At 37.6% G+C, this 24,885-nt stretch overlaps 3 protein-coding genes across 6 annotated transcripts in view; 1 reads left to right on the top strand and 2 right to left on the bottom strand.

Moving 5' to 3' along the window:
• The window catches only part of LOC105221765 (protein cup), a 28,180-nt gene extending 13,055 nt beyond the window's left edge, over positions 1 to 15,125 (top strand). For all 3 annotated transcript variants that reach the window (XM_019988822.3, XM_029548540.2, XM_029548539.2), the window contains 2 exons: positions 3,634 to 4,755; positions 14,590 to 15,125. In XM_019988822.3, the coding sequence (XP_019844381.2) occupies positions 3,634 to 4,755; positions 14,590 to 14,603 (1,136 nt within the window). In that variant the 3' untranslated portion in view covers positions 14,604 to 15,125. The remainder of the gene's footprint in view (positions 1 to 3,633; positions 4,756 to 14,589) is intronic.
• On the bottom strand, positions 9,991 to 11,317 carry LOC105221766 (serine protease inhibitor 27A). The gene has a single exon (XM_011198868.4). The coding sequence runs from the start codon at positions 11,190 to 11,192 to the stop codon at positions 10,104 to 10,106; it is 1,089 nt and encodes a 362-aa protein (XP_011197170.2). The 5' UTR covers positions 11,193 to 11,317; the 3' UTR covers positions 9,991 to 10,103.
• Positions 15,126 to 16,717: 1,592 nt separating the features above from the next.
• LOC105234282 (sodium/hydrogen exchanger 6) overlaps positions 16,718 to 24,885 on the bottom strand; it is a 29,470-nt gene continuing 21,302 nt past the window's right edge. For both annotated transcript variants that reach the window (XM_011198856.4, XM_019988831.3), the window contains exon 15: positions 16,718 to 17,134. In XM_011198856.4, the coding sequence (XP_011197158.1) occupies positions 17,057 to 17,134 (78 nt within the window). In that variant the 3' untranslated portion in view covers positions 16,718 to 17,056. The remainder of the gene's footprint in view (positions 17,135 to 24,885) is intronic.

The raw sequence follows: 24,885 nt of genomic DNA, 5'->3' as shown, positions 1-24,885 counted from the left end.
GCATGTTTTTCTTGGCATGGTGTAGTTCCTATATACCGTACAACTAACAAAATGACAGCCCGAGTACAAGGTAATACTTGAAAATGTCATGATATCCTATGCTAAAGAAAACTTACCATTACGTTGGGTATATCAGCAAGATAATGACTCAAAAAATACCTCCAAACTGGTTAAGAAATATTTTGAAGACAATAATGTTAACATGTTGAAAAGGCCAAGCCAATCCCCGGATTTACATCCAATAGAAAACCTTTGGGGAGAACTAAAAAAAATTTGGCGAATCAATCTTTCTCTTCCAAATACCAGTTTTGGAAGCGCATACAAATATGACATACCAAAAGAAACATTTCAGACTTTATTCAGTAGTATGCCCAAACGAATAAATAAAGTAATCCAGAGTAATGGTGGATATACTGGCTATTAACTGACTATTGTTAAATGTACAACAAAACTGTGTCATCAAAATTTGTTTTTCCATAATAATTGTCTTATTAAAAGTACCTATTTTTTGAGCAAGTTGATTTTAGCTATGAAATATTTTTGGATCTTCATTTGTTTGTTTAAATTTAAATAAAACATTTTTTTGATGTGCTTTACTTGAAAAAGTACTGTGTAACTTGTACTTGAAAAAGTACTGTGTGATGTGCTTTACTTGAGCAGGTGTGTATAGTACGAGGGCTGTCCGATAAATAACCGACCATGATGCACGCGACTTTTTCAAAAATTTTATTTTTATTTTTCTACATAGTCTCCTTGTAACTCCACACACTTCTCCCAGCGATGCTCCCATCTCTGCAACCCTTCCAAATAGTACTTGGCGTCTTTGTCTGCAAAATACGAGTTCACGAAAGAGATTGCCTCCTCATTTGACGAAAATCTCTGGCCGCCGAGCGCAGTTTTAAGTTGAGGAAACAAAAAAAGTCGCTTGGTGCTAGATCTGGTGAATAATGTGGATGGTCAAGCAGTTCGAACCGCAATTCGTGGATTTTCGCCATGGCGACTGTTGAGGTGTGAGATGGTGCGTTGTCTTGGTGGAACAAGACTTTCTTTTTTTGCAAATGTGGCCGATTTTTCGAAATTTCTTCCTTTTTTTTTTTCAAGATAGTCGATAAAAATAATTCCATGGCTGTCCCAAAAAACACTCGCCATCACTTTCCCAGCCGAATACACAGCTTTAGGTTTTTTTGGGGCTGGTTCCCCCTTTTCAATCCACGGTTTAGATTGGATTTTTGTTTCGGGCGTATAATGATGAATCCAAGTTTCGTCTACAGTTATCAATCGGCGCCAAAACTCGGTCTTATTGCCTCTAAACCAGTGTTGTCCAACGTGACTGTGTGCAGGTTATGCTTGTGTTGGTTATTCTAGCGTCAACTGATCGCAAAATTCTTCTTTGCTTGCCTACGAAGTTGAATACAGTAGCACAATCGTGCTTTCACAGACACTTGTCGCGACATGTTGGTGTGAGGTGTCTGGCACTGTCCGTGCGCTATTGTGCGCATAGGCCGTGGACAACGCTGCTCTAAACTGAGCCAACAGAGCGCTGGAAATGTTCATGCGCGCACGTTTGTGGTCTAGCGTAAGCAAACGCGGCACCCAACGCGCGGACAGCTTTCTCATGCCCAAATCTTGGTTTAACCCTCGTCGAGACCAACGGTCTGATACACTTAGTCGAGACCAATGGTGCTTGGCTAGGCCCCTATGTGTTTACATACATTTGTATGGAAATACGTGTTGTATTTACGCTCATATATGTACAATATAGATAGATTTTTGAAATTTCTTACCTCTCAATTTGATTGAAATCAAATTTACCGCTTTGTTCACGCTTGGCGTAGCAAAAGCGTTCACAAAAAATGTAACATTTTGAGAAAAAATACATTTTTTCTTAACCTTTTAAAGCGCTCTAGCGGCTAAAGTATTTGACTTAGGTTGGTCAAATAAATTGCACCGGCTGGGTAATTTAAAGAGCTTTCAGGAAATGTATAATTTCAAGGCCCAATTGCCCCCAAGGCCCCACCGGGGGCGTGGCAATAAGCGAAAATGGGTTTTCACCATGTCCCCCCCTTTGTTTCACTACAGTTGGGGAGGTATGGGGCCGGGGGAGATCAACACCATTTTGCGAGTTAGTTCGCCCCTGGGGCTTTCAGGGAAGCCCTCAACCTTCCCTCTATCTCTACCAGGGGCGTCGCAATAGCGTTCACAAAAAATGTAACATTTTGAGAAAAAATACATTTTTTCTTAACCTTTAAAACGCTCTAGCGGCTATAGTATTTGACCTAGATAAACATACAAACCAATTTGGACATGCAATGAACATGAAAACAGATAAATTAACCGTGCGAAGTGATAGAAACATTCCAAAGTTCATATATTTTCATACAAAACATATGGGGTCTAGCCAAGCACCATTGGTCTCGACTAAGGTGTAATATTATAATATCCTTTTTTCGTCCTTTTCGATACGATATCCTTGAGTTTTTTTTCTGAATTCTATAGACAATAAAATTCTAGGAAGCTACCTGGAAGCGCAAGTCGTTTGCTACACTCTAAATATATTTAAATAACATTTAAAAACAAAATATGCCTGGCCAGACCCGTTGGTCTCGACGAGGGTTAATATGTGACAAACAGTTTCTTTTGACATCTTCATAATCTCAGCTATTTCCCTAACTTTAATCCGGCGGTCGTCTAGTACCAATTGATGAACTTTAGCGATGTTATCGTTAGTGGTTACAGTTTTTGGACACCCAGGACGTTCATCATCTTCCAAGCTCCTGCGACCACGTTTAAATTCAGTTGCCCAAAATTTTACGGTGGTAAACGATGGTGCAGAGTTACCATACACAGAGTCCAACTCATCTTTGATTTGTGAAGGCGTATTGCCTTTCAAAAATAAAAATTTAATTACAGCTCGATATTAAATTTTTTCCATTTTGGGGAAATCACCGAAATAGACTCACAAAAACGACTGCCAACAGATAATTTTTTTTTCAAATGTGCCGCTAGCTTCACGTTGAGGTCGGTTATTTATCGGACAGCCCTCGTATAGTATACCGATATCGACAGTTCAGACAAATGGAGAAGAAAAAGGTGTGTACAAAATTCAGATCAATATCTCAAAAAATGAGGGGCTAATTGCATATATAGAATAGATGGGCAGTCAGACGAACCTAACTAAAGTGATTCAGCTCATGACCTCTTAATATTATATACTTGTAGTTGTTGTAGAGGCAGAAATTATTTCTGAAGTCGTTTCGAAGAGTGGTGCCGAGTTGACAATCCTTGGTTGGATAAAAATTCGGCGTCGATTCGTGGAAACGGCCGGCTTTATAGGGTTCCCGACTTTTGCTTAATATACCCTGTTAAAGGTATAACAACACCCGTTCCAAAACGTGTTATCGAACGAATCTGATTTAACATTGTACAAATAAGTAAACAAAAAACAATAATATTTTTAGATTTTGAAGAGACAGGCTTTATATACTGAAGTAACACAGGATGCGAACAAACAAGAAACTCCAAATTTTTAAATTTTTTTGTAATTTTGAATATAATTTAATAATTTTTAAAATAATTTTCGGTCAATCCGTTTAATTTCTCATTATATTTTCTCCAACTTCATTTTAATTTCAGGTGATATTTCTAAGCATGGCCTACTTGTTCAACTATCTAATCCGCGTTTGCCGCAACGTGATCGTGAGGCAATAACTGCAGTCCTCACATTCACCTCGACACAGCAAACGCACGGATTACAAACGCAATTTCCACATACACAGCACCAGCAGCAACCAACTTTCCACAATCAACAGACGCATCCATTTGATTCCTTTTCCAATAATATGGTGATAAATCAGTTGCAAAATTTACAAAATTTGGCATTAGTGCAGCAAACATTGGCAGTACAACAACAGCAACAACAACATCAGCAGCAGCAACAGCAACAACACAATAGCAATCAGCGTAATCCATTTGCGTTGCAACCAATGACCACGGAAGAGCTACAAAATCACACCAAATTAATAATGCAAAATGCATTGGCAAAACGAAAATTTGAAGAGCAACAATCGAATATATTAGGTATGCAAAAGATATTGCAATTAAATGCAGTAGCTACGGCCGCTGCTGCTGCAGCTGCAGTGACAGTTAATAAACAGCATCAGCAGCAGCACTCACAGCTACCAAATCAAAATCGTATGCCAACCGGTATAGCAGCAGCAGCTACCGGACATAACGGTAGTCATGTCAATCGTACAAGTGTCGGTAGTGGCAATCGAAGACTGCAAGCATTGCAGAATCTTTTTAACGATTCGAATGGCATGGTCGACGCTATGGATGTAGTATCATCCAAAAATGCGTTCACTAATGGTTTCCATCCATCCAAATCGCAATCTTATCATAATGGCGCTGGCGTCTATCGCAATACGAGCTATGGCAATGTCAATAGCATGCCGGCGATTTCTCGACGACGTTCCTTTCCGAGCAGATTTTCGAATGCGAATGGTGGGAATTCTGTGCAAACAGGTTCCATGAAATGCAATAATTCAGACACAGATTTCCAGCAACAGCAACAACCACAACAATCTGTATCGTCAGTAGAGACGACTGACAGCCATACAGGAAATCAGAGTCGTTATAATAATTACAACAATAAAAATAATTCAAACAATAATAGTCAGGTAGCGTTGGAGATTACAATTGGCGCACAAGAGGCGCAGCAACAGCAACAACAACCAACCGTACTGTCAACAGGTGTCGGTAAGTTCTTAGTTTCTTATAACACTGTGATAGCTTTTTTCAAAAAAAAAAAAGACAAGACCAAATTCGACGGTTTCCTCCCATTTCGGGTCCTACGAATCGAACTGCATCATTACTTTTTTGAGTTACAATCATGGTTTCATACAAAAATTTTTGTTGAAGTTTTTCATCAAAGTGGCCCATTGTAAGAGAGGCACATTTTCTTCGGTCTATAACTTTTTTAATGTTGACTTTTTTGGTAAACTTTCTTTGGCAAAGCTTCTCAGAATAAGTCCGTCTTTAAGTTCTTAGATGACTGTAAACCCCAAAATCAATGTTTTTTGTGTCCTTATAGCCAATATGTCGAAAAAACTGAAATTTAATTCATTTTTTTTTAATGTTTTTTCCCTCACGTTTCGTCAATATTTTAATTTACCCTTTGATACATGATTATTGTGTACAAATCAGCAAGCAACGAGTCAAGCTTTTTGCCGCTGTACCAATGCTCAAGGGGGGCGGCGACTTGGTGAAATCTTTCTCCATGCTCATCGGATTCAGTCGGAACTTGCTGCTCAAAATGGTCCTTGTGATGGTGAAGGAAATGAATTTTTAAGGACATATTCACACCTATTTCTTCAAAAGCGTCCACCATGTCATCCACATATTTTTTCCAATCTTCAGACCGGTGCACTCCTAAGCAATGGTTTATAACGGTCATAACGGAGTTCCAGGCAATTTTTTCATTTGGCCTTAGAAGTTTTCCGAATTTTGCGTTTTTCATAAGTTTTCTTATATCGGGGCCATGTTGGAGCTTATGGCAATTGGATTGTGTTATCCACATACAGCAATCCTGCTTTTAAACTATTTTTCGACGAGTCAATAAACAAGCGCCATTGCTCTGGTTTGTACTCACAGTTCATGTATTGCATAAGACCAGGAATATTTTTACAATACGAAAAAGTATTGTCGCCATTAACCTCAAAGAAATCTAAAAGCTCCTGCTGTCTTTTGCGGTATCCATACACCTTCACATCTTTAGACAATATATTTACCGATCGAAGATGATGTGCTAGGCAAATCGCTTGTCTTTGCGATAATTTCAGCTGTCGTACCATCGTATTCAAACGGGCTTGGGAAATCTCCAAGTGACGACATGGGCTTTCAACTTCGGTTGGGTTATACATTGAGAGTAGATCTGTAGGCTCGGTGGAAAATGTTGGCGAAATATATCTGTCAGTTGGACTTGGACGTCTTGGTATTGGAACATTTTCTGAGTGATATACTGGTAGCTGTGCAGATTGAACACTTTTGTAAACTGTTTTTTTTTTTGAGTCTTGCAAATTTGTTCTTGCACGCGTAGTAGTTACCAGTATGATGCCCTTGTGGATCTATCCAAATCATTGGGATGCCGAACCCCATTTTTAGGCACAGTCTTTTTGACCAGTTATGCAGGTTGTTGTTGCATTGCGTGCAAATGGTATTTGGCACCCAATCTACGTCTCTTATAACGGGCAAATCGAACTATTCCTCGTAGATGCCGGCAGTTCCCGAAGATATTTTGCGTCTACTCCGAGGGCTTGTAAATTTTCCACATACGTAGCAGAACTACGATAGGCCAATTGGAGACTTATTCATTTTAATTTATTTTCTTAATATACAAGGCACTAAAACAATGTTCTTTCCGCGAAGTCAAAGACAAATTAACTACTGCAATCTATGCTTAAATTTTGACTTTTAGGCAAGCATTTAACGTTTCTTTCAAACGATACTTGTTGTTATTTCTTATCAGTGCTGTGGTTAAAAGCTTGACTCGTTGCTTGCTGATTTGTGTTGGACATTGATAGATGAGTCTTATTAAATTTAATTTAAATATTGTGCACAAATTTATGATACTTATTGATAACACTTATAAGCTACAAAAAAAAAAAAAAATAAAACAGCACACAAACATAGTTAGTGTAGCTTTTTTAAAAAATACAAATTTTGTTAAGTTTTTTTTTCTAATGGTTAGTTTGCTTAGAACGTTGTCTTTGCTTAAGTTTCTTACTATTACAAGATGTCACTTAATGTATAAGTATTAAAGGGTAAATTAAAATATTGACGAAACGTGAGGGAAAAAACATTAAAAAAAAATGAATTAAATTTCAGTTTTTTCGACATATTGGCTATAAGGACACAAAAACATTGATTTTGGGGTTTACAGTCATCTAAGAACTTAAAGACGGACTTATTCTGAGAAGCTTTGCCAAAGAAAGTTTACCAAAAAAGTCAACATTAAAAAAGTTAGAGACCGAAGAAAATGTGCCTTTCTCTTACAATGGGCCACTTTGATGAAAAACTTCAACAAAAATTTTTGTATGAAACCATGATTGTAACTCAAAAAAGTAATGATGCACTTCGATTCGTAGGACCCGAAATGGGGGGAAACCGTCGAATTTGGTCTTGTCTTTTTTTTTGACTATCACAGTGTAATTAATTATAAAATGGTATATGAAATTTATGCATACAGTTATAATTATATTTATTTTCGGCACAATTTGGCATACATAACGCCATACACATTCTATATACATACAATTCCCAAAAATTTTAATTAAAATATTTTATTAAATTCCCATACACCTAATTTAAAAAAAAAAAATATATCTCTAAAACCGGATTAAAAATTTATTTTTAATTTAAAAATCGGAATTGATTCCAATGTTGTGGTTAAAAATTGAAAAATTAATTTATTCGGAAGTGACTTGAAATTAGATTTTTTACATTTTCTGTTTCCTAAACCCTTAGAATTAATGTAGAAACCCACTTCTCTTTTGGAAGGGTTTGAAAAAGGCCCAAAAATAATACCGCTCGACGTTTATTTCAACGTTTATGTCCATCTTTCTATGCTTCTTCAGTACCTCAAACTTTAAACGCGTTTTTCTCAAAACACACTTTTTAAACTGGCGAATATGATTCCGGTCGAACTACGCAACCGATTTGCTTAATTTTTTTTAATGTTCACAAAACGCCTGGTTATCGTCCCTATATAATTTTATAATTTATTAAAAATGTTGTGACAAAATTTATGTAAAAAAAAAAAAAACATGGAGAAAAATTAAAAAAAAAAAAGTTTTTTACTTTTTTCTTTATCATAATTTTTTCATGATTCTAGTGGGGTTTGTGTTTCAGATGATCCAAACATGAGAAATCCTGTCCGCCAGTGAAAAACGCATCTCATTCACCCAGCCATTTCTCCGACAGGTGTCATCAAAAAATTCCGAAAAAAATTGTTTATCACTCCACGATATACCTCATGACATGTGAAAAAAGGTCTATTGTAGAATAAAAATTTCTATGAAAAAAAATATAAAAATAAACAGGCCAGATTATCTTACTGCCCCCTTAAGAATACTAACAGGATTTATTACTGAGTTATACTCTTTCTTGAAATTAAATTTGCGAATACTCCTGTGAGACACTATTTTTGTTTTGACTAGCAATGTTATTATGATCTTCCTGCAACGTAATGCAATATTGGGAGTCAATTTAACAGCTGGCTTAAACATTGTCTTGGAAGCTGGAAGTATATTCGCTATTTCTCTTTACGAATTTTCCTATTTGACTAAATTTTTAATATGCTCTCCGGTTTTTAGGTCACAATTTTTACCCCTTGATTAATAATAAACCTTATATAATTAATATTTCCGTTATTGTTTTGAAATGAAACCGTGTCCTTATTAAATCAGACAGCCGTATACTGATTTGGTTGAACACATAAAGGCTATTTATGTAATGACAGAATCCGTCCCAAGTACTGGCATTCATCCCGGTGGATGAACGTCTAGCCACAATCCGCATCAAAGCGAAGTTCTTCAAAATTTCGCTGATTTGCTGTTTCCCCGCCCGGTGGAAGAGAAGGACGCTTTGGTCACATCGTAACCTCTATGAGCGCTTTAAGCGCACCTATGAGAGCTTCTCCTATTACAATGTCAAAATCGTGCTTGACGACTTTAACGCTAGGGTGGGCAAAGGAGGTATCTTTGGCATAACGGTCGGTAAATTCAGCCCCCACGATAAAACATCCCCAAATGGGTTGATACTGATCGACTTCGCCGGAGCCCGAAATATGGTTATCTGTAGTACTAGATTCTAGCATTGAAAAAGAAGATCGAAACACACCACCTCTTCGTCGATTTTAAAGCTGCTTTTGACAGCACGAAAAGGAGCTGTTTTATGTCTGAATTTGGTATCCACGCAAAACTAATAGGGCTGTGGAAACTGACGTTGAGCAATACTAAAAGTTCCGAGCTCGAGCCGTTCAATACCAAACGAGCTTTCAGACTCCCTATCATGCGACTTCTTCAATCTACCGCTAGAGAAAATAATTCGAGTTGCAGAACTTAATCGAGCAGTATAGTCTTCTATATCTATGTACAGCTGCTGGCGTACGCCGATGATATTGACATCATTGGCCTCAACACCGGTACTGTTAGTTCTGCTTTCTCAAGACTGGATAAGGAATCGAAGCAAATGTGTCTGATAGTGAATGAGGGCCGTCGCACTCGTCACTTGGCGCCCACGTGACTGGTGACTTACAACTTCGAAGTCGTAGATAATTTCTTGGAACCAGTAATAACACCAAAAACAATGTCAGCCTCGAAATCCAAGGCAGAATAACTTTTGCCAACAGGTGTTACTTCGGGCTGAGTAGGCAATCGATAAGTACGACGAACAAAGATCAAACTCTTATAAGTCACTCATTACTCCCGTCCTGCTATATGGTGCAAAGGCATGGACGATGACAGCATCTGATGAGTCGTCGTTACGAATTTTCGAGAGAAAGGTTCTGCGGAAGATTTGTCGTTCTTTGCGCATGAGCAACGGCGAATATCACTTTCGATGGAACGATGAGCTGTATAAGTTATACGACGACATTGACTTAGTTCAGGGATTTAGAGGCAGCGGCTACATTGGCTAGGTCATATCGTCCGAATGAATGAAAATACTCCAGCTTCGACGCAGTACCCACCGGGAGAAGCAGAACAATACCGTCACTCAGTTGGGAGAGATCAGGTGGCTGCTGCAAACTCGGCTATAACCTCGTAAGCCCCCGCGTATAAAACCCCGTAACTATCTCTATTGGTTTTTTGAGTTACAGTTAGATGAACAAAGCTATTATATTCTGTAGCAACATGTTCCGAGAGTATGAAAACAACAAAAACTAAATTCAATACTTGGAGCGTTGAAAATATTTGTTAATAATTAAAACTATAATTGTTACATATTATTTCATAAAATTTATTTTGCATACTTGTTCTTCTATAATTCACATGCATATGTTTGTATACAAATATCCGTATTATTATCATTAAAATAAGAATTTGGTCTTATTGCACTGGATTCAAAACTTTACCTATACATACTATCCGACCTGTGCTTTTTTCTTTAATATAAAAAGCAAAAGGCCGATCTACATGAAATCTTTCATATTTAGTTGTTCGAACTTTCTCGTAGTCTTCCACTCGAGCTCTTCCGCTTCCATCGAACTGAACAAGTGTTGTTTGGAAAATATTTATCTTCTTTGTTTCAACGCCAAATGCAGGTTCAAAATCAACATCAAAGCGATGTGCAGAGTTCTTTTGAATATGCTCTCTCATGTCCGTGATAAAGTGATATTTGAATGTGGGCATTACTACATTCACACGCCGTTCTTTCATCATCCATTCGATACGCGTAAGCTGTTCGTAGCCGAGATTATTGATTGTTTCGTTGACACCTTGTTTGGTATGGGGTAGAATAATATACATAAAATAACCATTACTATAAGGTAATTCTAATATTTTAGCATCCAAAATTTGCGAATCAAGATACTTCAAATATTCCGTCGTTTCCACAGCTGGTAATACGATTGTACTATCCGGTCTTTCATGAAATGTAGCATTCAGTGTATATTTGAAATTAATCTGTAAAGTCTCCTTAAAATTGAGCATATTTAAAATTAATACTTGCAGGTTTTCTTCTTTTAAAATCATTTCACTTGATTTAAGAATAGTTTGATCCGCTATGTTTTCGGACCAATCGTTGATACTAGTAATCAGCTTCTTTTTATCAGTGAAAGATGTTTCTTGAATTTTGCAATCATAAAACCATTCTAAAGTGTCCGGATTATTTAGAATCATATTTGATTCGGCGAATATTACGTTTTGTCCTAGCATCGTTTTTTCATCGAATCCGAAACGTAAATTCATGCTCGGTGGTGTTTTCAGTAGCGCTCTTATATTGCTTGGTGAAACAATAATATTACTTTCGGCATTTTGTAATATTCGCGTTACATCCAAAATATACCACGAGTAAACGTTGTCATCCTGCGCAAATCCATCATCCTGTCCGTAAGCCAATGCGGTCGCACCCAAAACAAATAAGAATTTCACAAGAAATTGCCGCTCTAGTTTGTATGCAATTTTTAATGCTTCCATTTTCCAAATTCCAAGTATTTAATACGATTACGTTTACCGGCGGCGTATCAATCTTTTCAAAAGAAATTTGAACCGCACATCACAACTGCTCTATACGAAGTGTACCGCGCATATAATTTATAGATTATTGCTGAGGTTATATGGGCTATCTTCGCTTTAAAAATAATACATTTAATCGCCGAACATATACACACATACTTTTCGCTGAGTTGAGGTTTTATGACAGAATATAAAATTGTATACCCTATATGTACTTGTAGTAATTTTCAGGTCGGATAGTATGTCAGGAATCTAAAACTCACCGATCCAAACCGGGTATTATCGCCGAAAATACAGACCTTGGCCGGAGCAAAATCCGTATCAATTCCGTTAACGGCAATTGGTAATTAGTAGCTGTTATAGCTTACCTTAAGTAATTTTATGGAATGCCGTCGAGTTGACAATTCTTGGCCGCATAAAGATCCGCCCGTACATAGATCCGACTGTCCAGTGAACGGAAGTTACTGTTAATAAGCGTCTGGATAATGCTAGACAAACCGACATGCGAAAATCATTCGTCCCCTCATTCTGTTCATGTACACATAAGCCGATGGATAATCTCCATTTTTTGTTACAATAACCAGGGAAGATAATTTTCGAGAAAAAGAAAAACAAAATAGGATTAAGCCCATTGGAAAAGTAAAAAAGTAAATAGTGAAAGAAAAAATAATTTACTTACGATCGTACTGAAAATTACGACTCCTGTCGAAAAAAGTTGTCTGGCATAGTTAATGAAAAGATCTATAATCTTTTTCACAATTTAGGTGGTCAATTTAATTAACCAAGTTTTAGGTGTTTTATTTTTTTCTTTTACATGTTTTTTAAAGTAATCTGGTGTATGTATGTGTGCATAAGAGTAATTAATAATCCATTTATCTTCTAAAAAATAGTATTTTTTATTTAAAGTATATAAATATTTTTTTTCACCATAATTTTGACTTAACATAAAACGTCACCCATTTTCAATCGAAACGCACGTCTAAATATCAGATTATATAAAGTCGGTATGATTTTTCATTGTTTTTGTGAATTTGAGTTCACAGTTTCGTGTCTTTTGAAGTAACGGACATAGTTTAACGTACTTTTCTATATGCCTGCAGTTATTACAATATTGAAATACTTCAATAAATTCATATATGTATAATTCACGTGGCAACACCACACCGCAATTTTTCCTCATAAACAGCTGTTCGAATTGTCAAAATAACCTCAATTTTGTAGCACCGCTAAAAAATGACAATATCAATGCGTGATAGTGGTTATTTAACAATCTATTTGTGCTAAATGCGATCAGGGATCCTAAATCCTTAACTAAAAAGCGAAAATAGTGCGATGCGTATACGTCGTCCACGTGGTGTTACAGTGCAGCAATTGATGGTAGTTACTGCAATCGGTTTCTTGGGTGGAGTATACATTTGGAAACCACTTATATTGAAATATCGTGCGGAAGGCATTGAAGTAAAGGAAAACAGTGACAATTTAAAAGAAAAAGAACCAGTTGAAGCGCTAACTTCTAGCAGTGTGCCTGCAAATACAGTTGGGGGAAAAAGTGGAGTAAATACTTAAAAAAAGGAAACAATAGTGAGTAGGGATTTGTGTACTTTAATATATACTGTTAAATTCGCTTTTTATAGCAGAATCGGAAGGGTACTATTGTAACATATGATTTATATGTTTATCTGTAGGGCAGTAGCATCTACCAACCCGAAAGGGAAAATACGGAATTAAAGCTTGGTACATTAACTCAACTACTACCAACATTTAACTTATTTGTATTCCAATATTTGTTTTTACAATTTAGACAACTTCTACAAAAACTACTAATATAATATTATATTAAACAAAGACTAATACAACTTTGTACATATAAAATGAATGACTAATATTTTACTATAATAAGATTTTATATTTAAAATGCCAATACGAAATTTGGAATACTATTTTTTTTGCTTTTTATATGTTTTTTTTTTGTAATAAAACGCAAATTTGTTTGTAATGCTACAAAAATATACTAAAGAATAGTAACATGTTTTCGTTAGGGTTGCAAATATTATATTAAAAAAAAATTGGATTAAAGATGGTATTTTCATTCATAAAAAATCGTTTAAAAATCTTTTTTAATTTTTTTTTACATTTAATTTTGGCATTCAAATTTTATTTTTAATGTTTTTTTTTTTCAAATAAAAATAAAACTTTTTCTTTTCGGTATATGGGATTTAACAAATTTTTTCATTTTCTATCCGGTACTTGGTTTTAGAATTTATTTTTAATTAAGATTTTCTGGTTAACAAAACAAAATATTTTTGTTACTTAATAAATTGAAACATTTTCCATTAAAACAATTTTATTTTAGTTATATCTCTGTTTTTTTTTTTTTTATTAAACCTAAATATGTCGTAAATCTTTAATTCCGAATATTATAATTGAAACTTTGAAAATTGAAATAAGTTGTAATAGTATCGGTTAAATAAATATATAAATTATTTTTTTTTCTAATTAAAAAAAAATTCAAGTTATTCTTAATTCCATTCACGGGTTTTTAATAACCTATATATCCTCCGTAATTTTTCATAAGTATTCGAATGGATTCAACTAATTTTTGGCAGGTTTCCAATGGGGTATCATCCTAAAGTTTCTTTGCTTTCCGCCTAAATTGCTCCTTAATTTGAAAGAGAAGGTTGCCAATATCCTCTTAAGGTCCCTCCACAACTTCTCAATGGGAGTGGGAACAGATGATACAGGTTACCTTTGCATCCTTGAACCACTCAGATACCAACCTCGATGTATATTTTGGGTGGTTTTTTTTGTAGATAACACCATCTCAGCGGCATGTTTTTTCAGTAGATGGTAGTATAACGTACTTAAAACTGGTCATTGTGTTCTTTATCTAAAATAAAAGACCAAGCCAGAGGAAACATTTCCATCCCCTTTTTTGCATTGAGAAGAATGCGGCGGTCATCAATCAGGGCAGTTTTTCTTGGAAGACCAAGAGTTTCGTTTTTATTTTTTTGCTTTAGACCATTAGAAAGTTTCCCGACCGTTCTAACATACAGTGGCTCACAGCTTATTTTAGCAGCACATATTTCCGACTTTAAAGCATTCAAAACATAAAAAATTCTAGTTTAACAAATATACTTTATTCATTTTCAAATTTCATTTTTACAGAACTAAAATATTCGAAAACAGAAAGTATTGCATATAATCTAATCACAGCAAGGGCTGAAAAGTGTCAGGAATTTGAAATTTTAGTGTAATGTAGACTTAGAAATTATTTGAAACAACAGGGTTGGTTTAATATGCAAGAAATATTTCTTCCAGTTTCATGCAGATATCACTAAAGGTCGTTTTTATTTTACAGATGAGCGCCACTAAAATCTTTGTTGCGTTGAAAAATTCACCAGTTGGTTTTATGGCCGCGGGTATATTCTCGACGTTTGCCATAATTGGCACATATCGTTTCGCCATTAAGCCGCACCTGGATCGTCGACGTCGCGAGGAAGCCGAAGCATATGCCGAATATATATTTCAACAAGAGAGATCAAACGCAACAGCTTTCAAGCAATAACAAATACATATAAATTAAAAAAAAATATTCACAATAGTATAATTTAAGTAATTGTAAGTAAGGAATATAAACAATTTCCCATTGTTTTCAAATGCAAATTATATTACACAACACACATACAACCACACGCATCTTATAAATGCATGTTAAATATGCTGTAATTTATTTGCGTTTGCAGCCGTTGGGAATGTTGAAAGACTTTTTTGGCTATGTTTAATTTAAATTTAACTTTAATGAATCGTAATTTTGCGAAGGTGTCACGGCAAAAAAGAAATGGTTAGAAAAGATTGTAATTTATTATCGAGAAATTAAAAAAAAAAAACTTTAAACGCTGAAAGTTGAAAAACACTGTATCAGTGATAAGAAATGAAATTGATTTTGTTCTTTTTATTGTTAAAAAATTTTAGTTTCTTACATATAATGAATTTTCGAAACACCATATGAATTCAGTAATAATTTTATATTTTTTACTTATTGAAATGAAATTAAAAATGAATGAAACTAAGAAAAATGAAAATAATGTATCATTGAATTATTTGATTAAATAAAAATTGCAAAATTTCTAACTTAGTCCATGCTTAACAAAAAAAGCAAATTTTCTTTTATTTTAAACCAAGTTTTTGTAACGAAAACTGTTATGTTTGAAAGTTAGCTGCACGAAATTTGGCCTGGATCATTCACTAAGGCATTTGTTTGGCACTACATCGTGGAAAGACTTGCGCCTGAATAACGTTTACAAATCGCTCAACTTTATTACGAAAATTCTGTCAAGAATGTATCTCGCGCGCTACGCTTAACTTATGGTCTACATAATACTATTCGCAACACCACCACACATCTTGAGACACAGCATTCAATTTTTGATAATATTCGACCGGATAGACCATGTCCAGCACATAGTGCAGAAACTATAGCAGCCTAGCAGAGAATGTACACGAAAACTTTGGGGAGTCGATTAGGCGCTGTTCAGAGCAACTAGGACTGACGTATGGAACGACTTGACGAATTTTACGTTGAGATCTTAAAGTGAAAGCGTACAAAATATAGCTTGTGTAAGAACTGATGCCGCTCAACCTTCCCGAACGACATCGCATCGCTCTAAGGGCTTTTGAAAAGTTCCAAGGAGATCCGACATTTTCGAAACAAATTTTTTGTTCAGCGATGAGGCCTATTTTGAGCTCAACAGGCATGTAAACAAGTAAAATTGCCCCATTTGGGATGACGAGCAACTTGAAGAGATTTAGAAACTGTTATTTCATCCAGTAAAAACAACTGTTTGGAGTGGTTTGTGGGCCGATGGAAATATCGGTCCATATTTCTTCAAAAATTGTCGGTGAGAACGTAGCCGTCATTGGCGACCGTTATAACGCCATGACAACCGACTATTTGATACCTGAAATTGAAGCTCGTGATATTGGCAATATTTGGTTTTAACAAGACTGCGCCACTTGCCACATCGCATCAATCAATGGATGCATGGAAGAAACACTTCTGAGAGCAATTAATTTCACCAAGACCGTGTGATATCACACCGTTGGAGTTTTTCCTGTGGAGATATGTAAAGTCGTAAGTCTAAACGCACAACCCCGGTGGAACCGAAGTTAACAATTTTTCTTATTTTTGTACAAATAGTGCGTGTCTACAAGAAATGAAATTGCAACAAGTTGTTTTCTGTTTATTAAAAATCATTTATTTAATTTTGCGAAATTTTAACAGTTGAACAAAATAGTAGGTAATATAAGCATTATATGCCGAAAATATGGTTTGGAGATTTCCAATTATGCGTGGCTTTCTGCGCTTTGTGTGGCAGCCCTAAGCATTCCTCTCGTATGCGCTCAGATTTTCTGTTGTCCTTGAACTAAAATTACTTGCGAAAAATTTGGTTGACAGGAAGTTGACATTTCAAATATTTTTTAATTGTTTTTTTTTTTTTTAATTTGTCTAGTTTTTATTATTTTTTCATAGTTTCATTAATTTGTACAAAATTTATTTATCTTTTTAAGTATTCGTTTGTATGAATATGATTAATATATGTACTATGTAGACATTAATCAATCGTATTTGTAGCTTAAAACAAATGAAATACATTTCTCTTTTTGTTTTTATGTAAAATTTTTAAGCACAAAAAATATCTGTATTTCACAATTAGCGATTTTGTTTAGATTTATTTGTTTTCATATTAAGCAATTAAGAATCGAAACAAACATATTACTTGGAAAGGCTACATATAGTTATAGACATAAAAATGTTTTCAGTTACTCTATAAATTCTTTCCATAGAACCCTAATAGCCTAATGCGGGTCGAAACGGGGCTTTGCACATGTTCCATTATTTCCATCTGCATTTGCTTACGCGCGAATTGTGGCGTTAAGTCACGTGTGATTCGTATTTGTTTTTTTTGTTGTTGTTTTTAATTTAACGTTATTAGTCGTATGCATGTATATTATATATATATATATGTGTTTATTTATTTTATTGGACAATCAACAATTAAATTGCACCGCATATTTAGAAATAAAAAAGAAAAAAACAACGATATGATTAATTGCCGAGTATTTAGTAAGTATTTGCATACTAAATTTTTAAAAATTATTGCTAAATATTGAATAAATATTCTTGGTACTTGTACTTTTTTGTCTAATTTTTGGGTTTGTTTTCTGTACTGCTGGTATGAGAGTGTACGAGTGATGTTGCTGGTTCAATGAAAACAAGAAAAATAAATTATATATAAAATGATGGCGAAAAGGGAATCAGGCATCGGGTTTGCTTTACTAATTTTAACAAACAATAATATATATATAAAATAAAATATATATTTCTTTAATTATTATTTGTTTTTAATTGAAAAAATTCACATGCTTCTTAATTAATTGATAAATTAAAACGTTTACTTTTCTTATTACGCTTTGATATAGAAGTCAAAAAAGTCTAGAAATTTGTTTAGCTATTTAGAACACATAAAGTGCACAAAGAGAATTTTACTGTGTAAAAAATTAATCAAAATTAGAGTTTTTACGATTTGCAAACTGCTGTTAATCTCATTCAACCACTATATGTTAGATGTGAGAAGTGTTTTAAAGCGCACACACAATGTGAAATTAAAAAAAAATATACGATAGGTTACAGGTACCTTTACAAATAACATACTCAAATTTTAAATCGATATTGCAAATAGTTTTGGAGTTACAGCTTTCTAAAGTGTTGCCGCTCAGTGAAATCAGTTCAATTAGCTCCATCAGTTTATCTTTAAACCCGTTTTTCTCAAAACTAAATTTCTCAAATTTACTTGTTCGTAGACAAATGTTCTGATCGCTATAAAATTTTCTGCATGTTCTCTTTATACCACCACCAGACCTTCCAGTGATCAACTCTGACTCCACAATGACGACAACCTATGCTGATGATATTACACTGAAGCATCAAGCGGTAACTCAACTTCAGAAAACTGCAGATGCAATTGAATGCTCTAGAACCGTAACCCACCAAGTGGAATATTGGCATCAACACCGAAAAAGTCCGTACAAGTAGTTGGTAACCCTGAAGCACAAAAATAGCACATACTTACATATGCGCAACAAAATATTTGGTGATTACAATTGGTAAGAGACGCACTTGGAAAGATCACGTCACGGTCATTGAAAAACTTTTAATATTTCAATGATGCTCTAAAAAAAATTGATAAATCATATAACATATTCACACAAGGTCTATGATTGTATAATTTCCTAATCATAAACATCAATTAGAACATTAGTCCACCAGAAAATGTGAAATTGAATGTTGAGCTCGTTCAAAATCTGGTTCTTATGCTAGAAGTTCACAATAAATTCCGTAAATGGAAAAGTCGCTGTTCAATGAAATTTGAACCCAAAAATGTCCTCTAATTGGCAATAACCGACTTATATAAATCTGCAGTGATGTTGTCACCGTTAATCAATATATGAATATGACCTATATTATCGACAAAAATATAGATTACGAAGTATGGTCGACAGAGCTGAAGCTCGCACCCTTACATGGGAATCATTATGCTTACAGAGCAGGTAGGTCAACTAATTCTACTTTGTATCTGTTAACCGCGGAAATTCAAAATTAACTTAACAATGGAGAGGTGACGTCATGCGCCTTCTTACATATCGAAGCACCTTTTGACAATGCGTCTTATGCAAGTGTGGCAAAAGCACTAGAAAAAAGAAAGCACGAGTATGCAAATGGTTAGAGGCTATTTGGCACTAGGATAGCTGAGACTACTGTAGGGGATGATAAGATTCGTCTCGGCACGACAAAAAATTGGCTCATTAGCTCAAATATCTGAGTTGTTGTTGTTGTTTTAACGGATATGCTAATCCCCGTTAGGGTGGTAAGGGTCATCTGTGTTGTCGTCGAGGTCATCTAACGGTAGGCCCAGGAAACGCGCTGTTTCGACGGGGTCGGACCAAAGGGAGGAAGGTGTTAGATGAGTTGGGTTTGTGGGGCATGCAAAGAGGTGGCCAGTGTCATGCGGAGACTCGTTGCATGCAGGACATATATTGGATATGTCGGGGTCGATTCTGGATAAGTAGGAGTTTAACCTGCTACAATACCCAGAACGAAGTTGCGCTAGGGTCACTCGCGTTTCTCGCGGCAACTGGAGCTCTTCATCTGCAATAGGTGGTGCTTTGACTCCAAGAACGCCATTCACGGGAAGGGAGTCGGTGAAGGTGTTAATGGCTCCACTGTGAATGGCGGTCAGTACCTGTCTGAAGTCTGTAGCGTCCGAAGTTCGGTCGGCGTACTGTACGACGTCGTCGACGTAGTCGAGGAATGACCTCTTGATGCTCCTAGGAGGCGGCTCCGCTCCAAGCAGATGGCTGCAAGGGTGATTCCTACGGAAACATCCCAGCAGGAACTGCCTGGAGAGAAGTTCATTATGCTCCTTTACAGGAAGCATGCGCGTCTCACTATGGAGGTGTTCGATGGGAGACATCAAGAGACATCCCGTCGTAGTCCGGAGTGCTGTGTTCTGGCAGGTCTGTAGTTTCCTCATCTGCGTGCCACTGCATCCAGGCGACCATATCGGTGCTGCGTAGTTGAGGACCGGCCGGCCGATTGCCTTGTAAGTTGCCAACAACGTTTCTTTGTCTTTTCCCCATGTGCTGCCGGCTAGCGACTTGAGGATCTTGTTGCGGCTCTGTACTTTGGCGATAATCGCGGTCGTATGGGGAGTGAAGGAGCATAGACTATCAAAGGTTACGCCTAAAATTTTAGGGTTATTGACAGTCGGAATTTTGACGCCATCGACTGCAATATCAAGCTCAAGTCTATACTCCTTCGTCCAGTTTGTAAATATAGTCGCTGTGGATTTGGTGGGGGAAAGTTGGAGATTCCGTGCAGTGAGGAAACGAGAAAGGTCGGAGAGGTAGCTGTTCACTTTCGAACACATGCCATCGATTCCATTGCCCGACGTCAATATCGTGCAGTCATCAGCGTATGAGGTTATGGAGACCCCCTCTGGTGGTTGTGGGAGTTTCGAGATATAGAAGTTAAACAGTAGTGGGGAGAGGACACCACCCTGCGGAACCCCCTGTTTAATTCTTCTCAGTTTAGATGTTTCGCCTCGAAATAGTACGGATGACTGGCGACCACTCAGGTAGTTCATGGTCCACCTCTTTAACCCTGGAGGAAGCGTTGTTTTTTCTATGTCCTGCAATAGCGTTGTGTGGTTGACTGTGTCAAAGGCTTTTGACAAGTCCAACGCTACGAGGATCGTTCTCTCACAGGGTGGCTTCTGGTTGAGGCCACGAACTATCTGGGTGTTTATGACGCTAAGTGCTGTGGTGGTGCTGTGCACTTTTCGGAATCCATGCTGGTGGCTGGCTAGGCTCAGGTGGTGAGTGAAAGTCGGGAGTAGCAGGGCCTCAAGTGTCTTCACTACTGGGGAGAGGAGAGTTATCGGGCGATAAGATTCCCCTTTGTTGGCGGGTTTCCCAGGTTTCAGTAGTGGCACCACCCTTCCGATTTTCCACACATCGGGTATTTGAAGGGTGGTTAGTGACAAGTTGAGGACACTGGTGAGATAACCTACTCCCGCCGAGCCTAGATGCTTTAGCATTAGCATGTTGATTCCATCAGGGCCAATGGATTTGGATGATTTAGCTTTTGTGATGACACTCTGAACCTCCTCGCCGGTGAAAGTAAGTGGCGCGCAGTTGTTTGGCATTTTGCGCAGCCGCCGGTTAACACATCTCTTAGCTTTGTCTACCGAAGGGTGCAGTGTAAACTGCCGGCTAAAATAGCTCGCGCACTTCTTCGGGTCCGAAGAGGCACGACCATTGAATTGAACTTCTACTCGGTCGTCGTGTCTCTTCGGATTAGACAAAGCTTTGACAGTAGCCCAAAGCTTACTCACACCGGTGGAGAGGTTGCAGGACTTCAGGTGCTCTATCCATTTCGTCCGCTTATGTTGATTTACCACTCGCCGAATCTCCAAATTGAGATCCCTTATTCGGGGATCCCCGGGATCGGCATGGCGTAAGGTGTCGCGCTCATTAGCTAAGACAGCTGCTTCGGCTGGGAAATTGGGGCGGATTTCCGCTATTCTTCCAGCCGGGATGAAGCGAGCAGTAGCTGCTGCGATCACCTTGCGGAATTGACGTTCGCCAACGCATACGTCCGTAGGAATGGGTAGAGCGTTGAAGGTGCTCTCAGTGAATTCTGTGAAGCCGACCCAATTAGCTTTTTTGAAGTTAATGAAGGTACGGTTGTCCACAGAAACGAAATCGGGAGGCTTCTCGATCGAGATAATTATGGGCAGATGGTCTGATGCAAGAGTTAGCATAGGTCGCCAGGTTATGCTGTTTATCAGGCCACCGCTAGCAATGGTAATATCCGGCGAGCTATTACAGGTGCCCATAACTCTGGTGGGGGCTTCGTCATTCATTGTGCAGAATGTCGAATCGTCAATCTGTTCCGCCAGCTCCATCCCCCTACGATCATTTGACAGGCAGGAATGCCAAAGATCGTGGTGCGCGTTAAAGTCGCCTAGTACCATACGGTTTTCACCACGAAGTAGCGCACCTATATTCGGGTGATATCCTGTAGGGCAACATGTAACTGGGGGGATGTATATATTAAATATTTCGAGCTCGACATCGCCTGACCGGATAGCTATGCCCTGACATTCTAGGGTAGTATCCCTGGGGTCGATGTCTTCTTCGATTAAACGATACTGCACGGTGTTGTGCAATATGAAGGCTAGGCCACCACCACCATCTCGCTCGCGATCTTTACGTAAAACGTTGAAACCTGCACAACTCAGAAGATCTGAGCGGCTGTTTAGCTTGGTTTCTTGGACCGCAGCTATCGATACACGTTCCCGATTCATAAGTGCAACTATCTCCTCGATCTTGCTCTGGAGTCCGTTGCAGTTAAATTGAAGGAGTCGGGTTTGTCGCGGGTGTCCGTGGGTGATCCTGGGGGTGAGGGAGTGACGTGTTGGTGGTATTTGTTGCAGCTGCAGAACCCGCGGGGGCGGTTGTCGCACTGGGGTGTTGGTTGGCGACGCCACTGTTGTGAGTTGCGGGGGCAGACTCCTGCAGCATGGGGCAACGTAGGTGACACTCCACTCACGTGTGGTGCGCAGGCCGGAACACGTCGGGAAGTGGCACCAGCCAGTGCAGGAATTGCACTTAACTGATGCGACGTTCCGACGTATGACAGCCTGACACACGGAGCAGACTGTGCGAGGAACCAAGAGTTGCTGATTGGTTCTCGCACGAGGATTGGAGCGGGATGAAGGTTGGGGGGGGGACAAGTCAGAGTGGGAGCTGTGTTGCCTGTTTGAGCTCCTGACCGTAGAGGTCCTTTGTTGGCCACTCTGATTGAGTGGCGGCGCGGCGCGCGAACAGTGTGCAGGTTGCACAGCCGTGGAGGCTTGTGTCGCAGTATTGCGCAGACAACACGGGGCCACGTAACGCGTGGTCCACTCCCTGTGGGTCTTAAGGCCTGAGCAGGTCTTAAGATGGCTCCATCCATTGCATGTATTGCACCTGACCGAGGTGGAGTTTGGATGGAGCCTTTTAGCGCAGACGCAGCAGAAAAATTCCTCCGGGCCCGGGTTGGACTCAATGCCAGCACGAGTCAGGAGGATACGGAGCAACCCTGCTGCAAGGCGTTGCTCTAATGACGACAAACACATATTAATGCTTACCGATCCAAACGGGGTTAGATCGCCGAAAGGACAGCCCTTGGTCGGATAAAATCCGAGTCAATTCCGGTGCGTAGAACCGGCTGTCGTGGGAATTGTCTGAGTCTCACTCTTCGGTGGAAACAGACCATGATCAAAGTAACAAAAGCACTCATGGTGTGTAATCGCCTGGTTGAGAAATCCTGGTTCTGCAAGTCAAGGCTTATCAGGTGGACCGAAATCAATCAAACAGCCAAACATACAATTCTTCAAATAAGAAAAGACAAAAGTTTGACAAATTTAAGGTAGTCTCGTCCCAGCAAATGAAGACCTTAAGTGATGAAACATCACTGGCTCTTTTCTCGAGCGACAGCTTTACCAAAAGGTAAGGCTGAATGGAATAGCTCCACGTTAAGGGAGAGCACTATTAAGTGGTACACTGACAGCTCGAAAACGTCGGAAAGCATTGGTACAGTTGTCGTAGAGTGTAGAACGGGTTAATAGCTTCTTTGTTCGTTACCAACCTCATCTCGGGGCCAGGCCACAAGGATATAACCGAGAATGAACTGGTTGACGAGCTTTCCCACTCCGCAGCTGCTACTAAAATTGTAGGACCGGAACAGTGCGTTGCGGTTGATCCTCATGCGATGGAGAAGCTACTCCGTATGGAGGAGAGAGTGGACAAAGAAAGTATTGGAACAGCTCACAAAGTTTTTAACGGGTGGTTAAAACGTGAAGGGGTATAAAAGTCCTAGGCAAACATAAAACACAAATTTTTTAAGAAATTGTAAAAAATATGCTGACAAACTTTCAGACTTTAGGTGCAAATATGAGAATCAATCAATTAATATATATGTATGTATCTCCGCAATTTAAGAAATTATAATGAAGAACAGAGAGAGCGATACCATCAAAACGCAAAAGTGATGGGAGAAAAGTAGCAAGAATTGTCACAAAAAGGCCCTTGGATCGATGTTTCCAAATAGGGATCACATCGTTTCGCTAGCCTAGCTGTATATTGGACTTTATCAATATTCTTTGTGATTTAGGAGAGGGTACAATAGACCTAAGGTTGCGGTGCGTTTTTCATTTCTCAAACTAATCTAATCAGGACCCAAAAGTGATGAAAGAAAGGTAGCAAGGTTGTTGAGATCGTCATATAATGGCAGATTACTTCTGGTCCCTAAAAAAATTTTCAACTGAAATGTATAAAAGAAATGCTCTTAAAGGGCGATTTATTGAAATATAACAAGTGTTTTCTATATTTGTCTCTCTGTTTCCTTCAATGAATCCCTATATGTAATTTTATCATAATATTGTATCATGTTTTCTGATTCTTGTGATGTAAAATATAAAATAAAGATTTAAAAATAATGAAAACTTACGAAATCATTGACGGTGTCATGAATCTCGATCATCGATCTTAAATCCGGGCAACAAAATTACTGTAGACCAGGGTAATACGTCACTTGTAATAATAAGGACTAACTGTACCGTGTTTATATACATACATATGTATTGTGAGTCACAAAGTTAGTAGCCCAAAAATTAATTTTTAAATCAACTGATCAACATTTATTGCGAAATTCTCTAAAGTTTTATGTGAACCCCACTTAAAATTTACTACAATTTTTGTTCTTTAATTTTTCTACAATTAAACATTTAAAATTAATTAAATTCAAACAAGTCTAAGAGTAAATACAAGTAATATAAGTTTAAATTTAAATAAATCATTTAGTACATAAATCACAATTCAGAACATATACATATATATATTTATATATATGTATGTATATGTCAAAATATTATTTTTCTTTTGAAATTGTCTTTCATACTACTTTCCATACAATGTACGTGTATATATATGCATAAATATGTAAATTATGTAATGAATAACATCTTAATAATAAATAAATAGTAATAGG

This window comes from Bactrocera dorsalis, chromosome 1 (assembly GCF_023373825.1).
Source record: "Bactrocera dorsalis isolate Fly_Bdor chromosome 1, ASM2337382v1, whole genome shotgun sequence".
In the NCBI taxonomy this organism is placed as follows: Eukaryota; Metazoa; Arthropoda; class Insecta; order Diptera; family Tephritidae; genus Bactrocera; species Bactrocera dorsalis.
The sequence above is the reverse complement of the archived record's forward strand: the minus strand, read 5'-3'. Positions and strand labels throughout refer to the sequence as shown.

What these genes read in the sequence shown, in the direction of transcription:
- LOC105221766 (XM_011198868.4), bottom strand. Translation starts at nt 11,192, where the DNA reads ATGGAAGCATTAAAAATTGCATACAAACTAGAGCGGCAATTTCTTGTG.